General features: G+C 38.5%; 1 protein-coding gene across 1 annotated transcript in view; it reads left to right on the plus strand.

The window, feature by feature from the left end:
• Positions 1-11,746, plus strand: part of ect2 (epithelial cell transforming 2) — a 39,969-nt gene that overhangs the window by 11,798 nt on the left and 16,425 nt on the right. Inside the window, exons 10-19 of the mRNA XM_069151071.1 lie at positions 700-815; positions 4,806-4,868; positions 5,804-6,029; positions 8,012-8,136; positions 9,267-9,386; positions 9,473-9,541; positions 10,100-10,210; positions 10,563-10,659; positions 10,790-10,871; positions 11,610-11,688. Coding sequence (XP_069007172.1) covers positions 700-815; positions 4,806-4,868; positions 5,804-6,029; positions 8,012-8,136; positions 9,267-9,386; positions 9,473-9,541; positions 10,100-10,210; positions 10,563-10,659; positions 10,790-10,871; positions 11,610-11,688 — 1,088 coding nt within the window. The remainder of the gene's footprint in view (positions 1-699; positions 816-4,805; positions 4,869-5,803; positions 6,030-8,011; positions 8,137-9,266; positions 9,387-9,472; positions 9,542-10,099; positions 10,211-10,562; positions 10,660-10,789; positions 10,872-11,609; positions 11,689-11,746) is intronic.

Genomic DNA, 11,746 nt, shown 5'->3' on the forward strand with positions numbered 1-11,746 from the left:
TGATACTTCTGAGTTATTGAATGAACTGAATGATGATTGACAGCCAACAACAAGAAGGAGCCACGAAATACCAGCAATTAAAAACTCAGCATTTTGCTGCCTCTGGGTGGTTCCAGCGTATCTCTGCTTGGATCTCCCTCCAGTCCTGTTGTTCAGGTGAGCTGTCACATCCTGAATGAGTCCTGCAGAATTCACAGGTAGCTTCATCAGACACTGAATGAAAAGTCAGCTGCTCATCACAGAAAGATCTGGACCTGCTGATCGGTGTCTGTTAGAGGATCTCATCACCGTCCTCCTCTTTTATTTGACCATGTTTTATTATTAAGCATTTTTCCGCCTTTTTGTTTTTCCTACAGTATTGACTTTCTTGCTGATAATCTCCTATAAAGCGTTTTGTTCTTGTTATATTTATATTTCTTAACTTCAATGGGATCAGATTTCCTTTAGCGGTCGCTCTGTTTTCCATTGTTGGAATCACTTTAACATGCAAACCCTCATTTAAATACAGCAATTTGCACCTGATTCCAATGACGCAATTACTCAGAAAATCACCTGCAAAACGGGTGCAAAATAAATGTGCAAACGTTTGGAAAAAACACGTAATTTAGTACTCTTTATTTGAGATCTTAGTAAATCAGGTCCTATGTCTATGGATATGTATAATTTTTTTAAATAATCTCCCTGTTTTCTGTGTGACAGGTGGCGGTTACCTGGAGGTTGGAGATGAAAGGTGTACACACATGGTGGTGGAGGAGAACTCGGTAAAGGAGCTGCCATTTTGTCCCTCCAACATAGTGTTCGTGGTCAAACAGGAGGTAAGTGGTTTCACGTTGACACAGACATAGAAGATGTTTGGTAAAAAAAAAAAAATAGAAATACTTTTATAAATTAATGAAGTATTGATTGTTTGGGTCAATAGAAAAAAAGAATGGAAAATCTGTTTGATTTTTGAGATGTGAAAGCCTTTAAACGTGTAAACACAGAACTATAAAACAGCATAAAGAATATAGAAGGAGGAGAGTTTGTTTCAGTACAGTGATAATGGTCAGGTACAGTCTTAATATGGCAGAATAACATAGTACATGTTAGCACAACAGGGTAGAATAACACGGCAGAATAACAGAATAATACGGTAGAATAACACGGTAGAATAACAGAATAACACGGCAGAATAACAGAATAACACGGCAGAATAACAGAATAACACGGCAGAATAACAGAATAACACGGCAGAATAACAATAACACGGCAGAATAACACGGTAGAATAACAGAATAACACAGCAGAATAACACGGTAGAATAACAGAATAATACGGTAGAATAACACGGTAGAATAACAGAATAACACGGCAGAATAACAGAATAACACGGCAGAATAACAGAATAACACGGCAGAATAACAGAATAACACGGTAGAATAACAGAATAACACGGCAGAATAACAGAATAACACGGCAGAATAACAATAACACGGCAGAATAACACGGTAGAATAACAGAATAACACGGTAGAATAACAATAACACGGCAGAATAACAGAATAACACAGCAGAATAACAGAATAACACGGCAGAATAACAGAATAACACGACAGAATAACAGAATAACACGGCAGAATAACAATAACACGGCAGAATAACACGGTAGAATAACAGAATAACACGGTAGAATAACAATAACACGGCAGAATAACACAGCAGAATAACAGAATAACACGGCAGAATAACAGAATAACACGGCAGAATAACAATAACACGGCAGAATAACAGAATAACACGGCAGAATAACAGAATAACACGGCAGAATAACAATAACACGGCAGAATAACAGAATAACACGGCAGAATAACAGAATAACACGGCAGAATAACAGAATAACACGGCAGAATAACAGAATAACACGGCAGAATAACAATAACACGGCAGAATAACAGAATAACACGGCAGAATAACAGAATAACACGGCAGAATAACAGAATAACACGGTAGAATAACACGGTAGAATAACACGGTAGAATAACACGGTAGAATAACAGAATAACACGGTAGAGTAACAGAATAACACGGTAGAATAACAGAATAACACGGTAGAATAACAGAATAACACGGCAGAATAACAGAATAACACGGTAGAATAACAGAATAACACGGTAGAATAACACGGTAGAATAACAGAATAACACGGCAGAATAACACGGTAGAATAACACGGTAGAATAACAGAATAACACGGTAGAATAACAGAATAACACGGCATAATAACAATAACACGGCAGAATAACAGAATAACACGGCAGAATAACAGAATAACACGGCAGAATAACACGGTAGAATAACAGAATAACACGGTAGAATAACAGAATAACACGGCATAATAACAATAACACGGCAGAATAACAGAATAACACGGTAGAATAACAGAATAACACGACAGAATAACACAACAGAATAACACGGCAGAATAACAGAATAACACGGCAGAATAACAGAATAACACGGTAGAATAACAGAATAACACAACAGAATAACACGGTAGAATAACAGAATAACACGGTAGAATAACAGAATAACACAACAGAATAACACGGCAGAATAACAGAATAACACGGCAGAATAACAGAATAACACGGCAGAATAACAGAATAACACGGTAGAATAACAGAATAACGCGGCAGAATAACACGGCAGAATAACACGGTAGAATAACAGAATAACACGGCAGAATAACAGAATAACACGGTAGAATAACAGAATAACACGGCAGAATAACAGAATAACACGGTAGAATAACAGAATAACACGACAGAATAACAGAATAACACGACAGAATAACAGAATAACACGGCAGAATAACACGGTAGAATAACAGAATAACACGGTAGAATAACAGAATAACGCGACAGAATAACAGAATAACACGGCAGAATAACAGAATAACACAGTAGAATAACAGAATAACGCGGCAGAATAACAGAATAACGCGGCAGAATAACACGGCAGAATAACAGAATAACACGGTAGAATAACACGGTAGAATAACAGAATAACACGGTAGAATAACAGAATAACACGGTAGAATAACAGAATAACACGGTAGAATAACAGAATAACACGACAGAATAACAGAATAACACGGTAGAATAACAGAATAACACGGCAGAATAACAGAATAACACGGTAGAATAACAGAATAACACGGCAGAATAACAGAATAACACGGTAGAATAACAGAATAACACGGTAGAATAACAGAATAACACGGCAGAATAACAGAATAACACGGTAGAATAACAGAATAACACGGTAGAATAACAGAATAACACGGCAGAATAACAGAATAACACGGCAGAATAACAGAATAACACGGTAGAATAACAGAATAACACGGCAGAATAACAGAATAACACGGCAGAATAACAGAATAACACGGTAGAATAACAGAATAACACGGCAGAATAACAGAATAACACGGCAGAATAACACGGTAGAATAACACGGCAGAATAACAGAATAACACGGTAGAATAACAGAATAACACGGCAGAATAACAGAATAACACGACAGAATAACAGAATAACACGGTAGAATAACACGGTAGAATAACAGAATAACACGGTAGAATAACAGAATAACACGGTAGAATAACAGAATAACACGGTAGAATAACAGAATAACACGGCAGAATAACAGAATAACACGGTAGAATAACACGGTAGAATAACAGAATAACACGGTAGAATAACAGAATAACACGACAGAATAACAGAATAACACGGTAGAATAACAGAATAACACGGCAGAATAACAGAATAACACGGTAGAATAACAGAATAACACGGCAGAATAACAGAATAACACGGTAGAATAACAGAATAACACGGCAGAATAACAGAATAACACGGTAGAATAACAGAATAACACGGCAGAATAACAGAATAACACGGTAGAATAACACGGCAGAATAACAGAATAACACGGCAGAATAACAGAATAACACTGTAGAATAACAGAATAACACGGTAGAATAACAGAATAACACGGTAGAATAACAGAATAACACGGCAGAATAACAGAATAACACGGCAGAATAACAGAATAACACGGCAGAATAACAGAATAACACGGCAGAATAACAGAATAACACGGTAGAATAACACGGTAGAATAACACGGTAGAATAACAGAATAACACGGTAGAATAACAGAATAACACGGTAGAATAACAGAATAACACGGTAGAATAACAGAATAACACGGCAGAATAACAGAATAACACGGCAGAATAACAGAATAACACGGTAGAATAACACGGTAGAATAACAGAATAACACGGTAGAATAACAGAATAACACGGTAGAATAACAGAATAACACGGCAGAATAACAGAATAACACGGTAGAATAACAGAATAACACGGCAGAATAACACGGTAGAATAACAGAATAACACGGCATCCTGAGAGGTTTGGTGACAGCAGGTTAGTGACACCAGAGGGAGCAGAAGATAATCCTGACTGTTAAACAGAATCAAGGTTTGATGAGGATTCAGGTTGAACCTCAGTAGATCACGTCTAGGCCCTCTGACTCTCCATCTGGGCTGACAGAGAGGATCAATAATAATGTTCTATTTCAGTGGATGAGTTGGGTTAACTGAGGGAAGATGGTGGTTTATCTGTAGTTAAAACTCCACATTTGATACAGCCTTTGTTCTGAACTCTGCAGTTTGATTGGTTTCATGGAAAATGTTTGTTATTCCACATTCGTTGAGACTCGGAGCTCAGTAAAAGACTCGTCTGTCCTCTGTTGCAGTGGTTCTGGGGAAGCATTCAGATGGACGCTCGGGCCGGAGAGTCCATGTACCTGTATGAGAAGGTGAGTCTGTTATTGGACGTATTAATGTGTTTGTATAAGTACAAGCCAAAATTAACAGCACTAATAAACTGACACAATATGCTTATGAAGTACAGACAAAATAAAGAGGATTACTTTTTTGTATTTGTATAAGATTTATAGGCAAAAAATAAAACTGGATTACTCGTGTTCTTACTTTTTTTTTTTTTTCTTTCTCTCAGTAACTTTTTAAAAATGATCTCATTTATTTTTCTCCTGTTCCTGTCTCAGTGCTACAGTTCTGTTTTTATGCTGCTTTTTATTCTAAATAATTTGAAACCTGGTTGAACTAGGTTGTCCCAGCTGTACAGTAAAGTACCAGTGGATCTCTCCACAGTCAGTCTGATCTTATCTCCCTTAGAGAGTTTCTCAGTGGACATCTTCATCAAATTTCCACAGTCTGAATACCAAAGTTTGACATCACAGTCCTGCTGAGATTAAGGTCCACTCCAATTACAGAATCACATAAATATTATGACAAATTTAACCCAGAAAAACAGTTGTGAACAACTAATGGGTGTTGGGTGCACACACACACACACACACACACACACACACACACACACACACACACACACACACACACACACACACACACACACACACACACACACACACACACACTAACACGCTCCCACACACTGACACGGTGACCATTTTATCAGACAAAAGTCATGACATTATTATTAATATTATTATTATGACCAGAGATGAAGAACAAAGAAAGGAAAAGGGATCAAATGATAATTCTGATCAACAGATCATCTTCCTGTTCAACAGACTGTGACATTAATTACAAAAGTTCCCGTGTCATATTTTAAAAGAAGTGCAGCTTCTTTTCTTGTTTTCTTTCTTTTTTTTACTTGACTTGAATTTATCTTGTTTGCATAAGATTATTTTCGTCCCTTTGACTTCAGAACGGCAGCCCGGCCATGAAGAAAGCCGTGTCCCTCCTCTCCCTCACCACCCCCAACAGTAACCGTAAGCGTCGGCGTCTCAGGGACACGCTGGCTCAACTCACCAAGGAGACGGAGATCTCCCCCTTCCCCCCGCCTCGCAAGAGGCCGTCAGCAGAGCACTCCCTGTCCATCGGCTCTCTGCTCGACATCTCCAACACCCCGGAGACATGCAAGGCCCTGGCAGGTAAGAGGGGGACGACGGGGGACTGAACTATAACACCTGCTTTATCCTCCCTGAAACCATCTCTGGTACCATCTCTGGTACTGTCTCTAGTACCATCTCTGGTACTGTCTCTGGTACCATCTCTGGTACCGTCTCTGGTACCGTCTGTGATACCGTCTCTGGTACCGTCTGTGATACCGTCTCTGGTACCATCTGACAGTGAGAGAACATCCCTCTCTTCAGTGATTGTGTGATGGCTGATTGTTTGTTCCTCATTGGAGAACTGTATGCACACTGACCATGTCTCTGTTCCAGAAGACAGAGTAGGACACAGTACTGTGACCAGGAATAGGATAAGAAGAAGGAGAACCAGGGACAGGAGGATTAGGACAGACAGGGAAGAGAGAAGGAAAGTGTCCCACCTGATTACCTGTCAGCAGCCTGAGGAAGAGCAGCAGCAGGAAGGAGCGTCTGCAGGTCAGGTGGTGAATTAAAAGTAGGACCCTCATAATGTTATTAGCAGATATCAGGTAAGTTTGAGGCTAATCTAAAGCAGATATTGGAAGGACAAGCAGGAAAAAAAAACAAAAAAAAACAACACATTTCAGTTCTGTTCAAAAAAATAATAATTCCTACTGAAGGACCGGATCACACCCAGACCATCTGAGTGTAGAGGAGTACAAGTTTGAACCTCACCTGGTCTCACTCTCAGGGTTGTCTAGAGGAATTAGGCACTGAGGCATAACATATTGATATTCTAAATTGATCAATGTATTAGTTTCATACAACTCCATCCTTCTAAGATTTCACACAGGGTTTTTCTTCTTTTTTTTTTTTAATGCAATCAAAACGTTTGATGCAACTTTTCTCAAAACCGAGAAGCAATTTGTGGATAAATTTAATCTCTATATTTCGGATTTTAGTTTTTTGGTAAAAATGCCATATATGGGCAAAAAATGCAAAGTGAAGATGAAGAAAAATGTTGTTTCTTTTTAAGGTTACTACCTAATAAAGAGTCATGTTTTAACTTCTTATGATTTAAAAAGCATACTCTACAAAAAAATGAGAAAAATCTTTTCTAATCTTTTTTTATAAAAGTGATGTATTTTTACAAAACCATGTAGAAAACAAAGGCTGCATTTTATGTAAGAATAAATGCTTTAACTGTTAAACTATTTCAACTCAACACATCATGTATGACAACAAAGTGCAATCTCCTCCAGCTGGAAGGTTGTATGAAAACCATGTAGTTTAACATGTACTGTATGATTAGACCACATTTCCCATAAACCCCTTCAATCATTCTCGTGCTGTTTGGTCTGGTCAACCTGCACATGGTTTCTTTTGATAAGGAGAAGTTAGGAACCATACATGTAGAGATATTTTTGTTGATAAAGCAGCATCAGCAGAGGTCCTGTTGAGGAAAAATGTAACTGCAAAAAGATTGGTAGAGCTTTCATTTTTATTTCTTATATTATTTATTGTTTTGTGGAGGGACTGATAACTGTACTTACTCTCAAACTCTTTTCCATAATTTTGGTGATTTATCATACAGAATATGAGCATCACTTCCCTTCAGATCTAGTTGTTTATGATATAAGAACAGATGAAGTGCTCATGGTGACTAATGATAATGTAAAATGTGACATGTCTGCAGTGTCTGTCATCATGTAGCCGTGGTGCTGCACTGTTGTTAAAAACAGAGAAAACAGATTCTTCATCCTACAAACCATGTTGAGTGTGTACACACTTTTTCTTAAAGGTTTAATAAAAAAAAAGAAAGGAAGTAAAGTGAAAAATTGTGTTTCCATCTGCTGAGGTAAAGCAAGTAAAAGGTGTCAGAACAGTTTTATTCCAATAAATATAGATTTTACTTAGTACAATTTGTTTAATTCTTAAATGTATTATAATTGCTGAACAACGTTGGATGGACACTTGGCGGTGTTTGCCAGTGATCTATTAAGAACTTTCCTTCCTCCTCCCTGCTTCTCTTGTTCCTCCAGAGAGTTCGAAGCCGCCCAAGAGTTCGACTCCGGTTGTTTGCAAGCAGTCAGCCAGGTGGCAGGTCTCCAAGGAGCTCTACCAGACGGAGAGCAACTATGTGGACATTTTGAGTACCATCCTACAGGTAGGCGTGTGTGCGTGTGTCCGTCATGTTGATGAAGCTTCCTTTCAGGCTGCTTCTGTAGCTCCATGACATTTATCCAAGGAGCACACAGTTGTAAATGATTCTATGAATATAAAAGACGTTCAGTGTTTCCTGCTTGCTGGGAATGAGTCGGATTGATGTTCATGACTGCTTTTTATTGTCAATCTGAGGTTGTTTTTCATTTCATATTAACAAGGGAAAATATCCTTAAACTGTTTTTCTGAGTGCAGCAGTTCCACTTTTCATCTTACAACAAATTACTCGGGTATCTGATTGTATAAGTCCATGTTCAGATGGGCAGTAGACAATAGGCTACTGATTGGATTTCATTTTTAACGGGATCCAACAGTAAAAATTTAAATGCAAGATGTTTGGTTTAAATTAAAATATGTTATCTTCTCCCCCAAATGAGTCAACTGGAACAAAAACTTATAAGAGACCATTCATTTTCAGGTTTTATGCTGGTTTTATTTTATATTACCACTATAATAAATGCTATTCTTTATAGTTCTTGAAGAAGACCCTGGTGAATTCAGTGTGGGAGTGGTCCTAGCATGATATAGGGTACTAGTGTCAATGTGTGTAGCGTGTCCACTTGGGTATTACTCATATTACCATACAGCCCAGGTACTACAGCAGGAACACCTGCTGTAGTACCTCTTAACTATAAAATAACTTAAAATCCTTCTCTTTCTTCACACTTTGTTACAGATTTAATTTAAGCACATAGATGTGACTTTTAGCAACAACTTCCAGTCTGTCTCTTTCTTCTTTATTTATTTGCTAATGACTCCTGGTGGTCCACTTAGCGCTGAGTAGCCATGCAGATGTTGCTATGTTTGCCAGTTGTTGGCTGCATGTGCTCTTCGACTCTCTGATATCTCTCCATTGTTAGAAATCAATGTTATTGAGGCTGATTGACTGCAGTAATGTTGTGTGTGTTGGTTTGAGCTGCTTTGTGCGTTTGTTTCCCATTTTCAGAGACAGGGCTGCTTTTGTTTTTTTCATGCACATACATCTAGTGGACAGTGGGGAGATGTGCACTGAGTTTAGCTGAATAAACCTTTTAACACCTTTTTGTGTGTAATATTCTTCATATTTTTTTTAAGCTTTTCAAGGTCCCCTTGGAAAAGGAGGGTCAGGTTGGAGGACCCATCCTGGCCCAGGAGGAGATGAAGACAATATTTGGCAGCATCCCAGAAATACATGACGTTCACACCAGAATAAAGGTAGTATGTCCTCAACTGTGTCATAATCATTGTGACATAGTGAATGTGATGGTGTCATTGTTGTTCACCTGTTGGTTTCTCATCAGAGTGACTTGGAGGAGCTCCTCACAGACTGGTCCGAGAGCAGGAGTGTTGGAAACGTCATTCTCAAATATGTGAGTTTAATGTTTACATACTCTACAGTGTGCATCCTGTACACATGGCTACCTGTCACTTACCTGGAGTCCAACACAGGTGTTCACTGTGTACTTTAGATTTGGTGCTACTTTGTTGAACATCTGTGTTCAAACTTGGAGTAAAATCATTATGAAACAAGAACATATGAATTAGTGTCAGATGAAGTCAGTGTTGACAATCTCTTTATTTATGGTGGTGGTAACGATGTGCATGCCGAGCTAGAAGTTACCATGTTCCCTAAACACCTCACATACACCTCACCTCACATAGACGCTAGCTAGCTCAGTTACTGCAGTGTATGTAATACGTGTGGGGCCCCTTATGGTTTGAAAAGAGTAAAATAACATGTATAATATATTATAATAATATATAAGACTAGACTAAGCAGCTGTTGGGACCTCTTACCTACCCTGAAACAAACACTATGTTTAGGTCAGAGCGAGTCTATGGCTGGTCCTGTTTACTCCCTGTATGTGTTATATGTGTGGATCATCGTCCTCATTCCTTTGATTTGACTTCCTCTTCTCTGTCTACAGTCTAGAGAGCTGGTCAAGGCCTACCCCCCTTTCGTCAATTTTTTTGAAATGAGCAAAGAGACGATTGTTCGCTGTGAGAAACAGAAACCTCGCTTCCATGCTTTTCTCAAGGTATTTCATCTACTTTGTGTTTATGTTCAGAAGTATTATGGTGTATTCAGCCCAAAGGTGAAGCGATTGCATGCAAAGACACGAATCTCCACTAATTTGCATTTCCATTATATTATATATCCATGACGTGTCCAATATATATTATATTATATATGCAGGACGTGTCCATTATATATTATATTATATACCCAGGACGTCTCCATTCACTGTAGACTGTTTAAAGTAGAGTTAACAATGACTCGTAGAACAGATTGAATTGACCTTCATTCAGATGGTGGTTAGTATTCAGTACAAAGATTAATCTCTGAGTCAGTGTGTCACATGATGTCTCACCAACACATTTACTGTACAGATCAACCAGTCCAAGCCGGAGTGCGGCAGGCAGACGTTGGTGGAGCTGCTCATCAGACCAGTACAGAGGCTGCCCAGTGTGGCCCTGCTTCTTAATGGTGACACACACACACACACACACACACACACACACACACACACACACACACACACACACACACACACACACACCTCTACGCCTTTCCTGCCTCTCCACTTCTTAACTTTTCTTTTCTTTCACCATGACAGACATAAAGAAACACACGTCAGAGGACAACCCAGATAAGATAACGCTGGAGAAAGCAATCGAGTCATTGAAAGAAGTCATGACGTGAGTGTGCTCCACCTTCACCTTTCTATTGGGAATATCTCGCTGTTTGATCCTTTGTGTGACTAATTAACAGCTTGTCTGAGCTCTATTCATCATTCTTAACGAGTCTTGACAATTATATATATTCAACTTGTAATAATTGACCATTGTTGAGTAAAAATATTTAGCAAATAAAGATTTGCAATGGATTGAAGCCAGAATTTGTTGAACTTTAGAACGCATCTTGTAAGTGTAGTCAAATCCATACCTTTAATAACAGTGGAGAAGATACAGTGGTGTGAAAAAGTGTTTGCCCCCCCTCCTGATTTCCAATTTTTTTTGGAAAAAAAAAAAGAATTTGGAAATCAGGAAGGGGGCAACCACTTTTTCACACCACTGTATAGCAGTAATCCCGTTTGGTGACATCATCAGTAATGGATGTACCATACGGTTAGATACAATGTTGGAAGATAATGTAAAATGTTCATTAGAACTTTATCCAAACAGATGTGCTTAAATTGCTTTTGTCCAAAAAACAAATGTTTGTGATGAACGGTTCCATCAGATGAAACGAGGACACGGTTTGGTCAAACAGATCTGATTGATTGATTGACAGATGGAGAAAAATATAGAGCTGATGGATTATTCCGATCATTGTTGGTTATTCTCGGTTGGCTGACTAATTGATTGATTGACTAATTGATTGATTGACTAATGGTTCCACAATTTCATGGTCTTCTTCCGTTCTCGACCTTCCAGTCACATCAACGAGGACAAGAGGAAGACTGAAGGCCAGAAGCAAATCTTCGATGTTGTCTATGAAGTGGACGGTTGTCCTGTGAGTTGGAGCCTCTCTATGCCTGCATGTCTGTAGTTTGATCATACATTAGTTATGA

Source organism: Embiotoca jacksoni, unplaced genomic scaffold (assembly GCF_022577435.1).
Source record: "Embiotoca jacksoni isolate LCO1_2020_lvr unplaced genomic scaffold, fEmbJac1.0.p SCAF_16, whole genome shotgun sequence".
Lineage (NCBI taxonomy): Eukaryota > Metazoa > Chordata > Actinopteri > Embiotocidae > Embiotoca > Embiotoca jacksoni.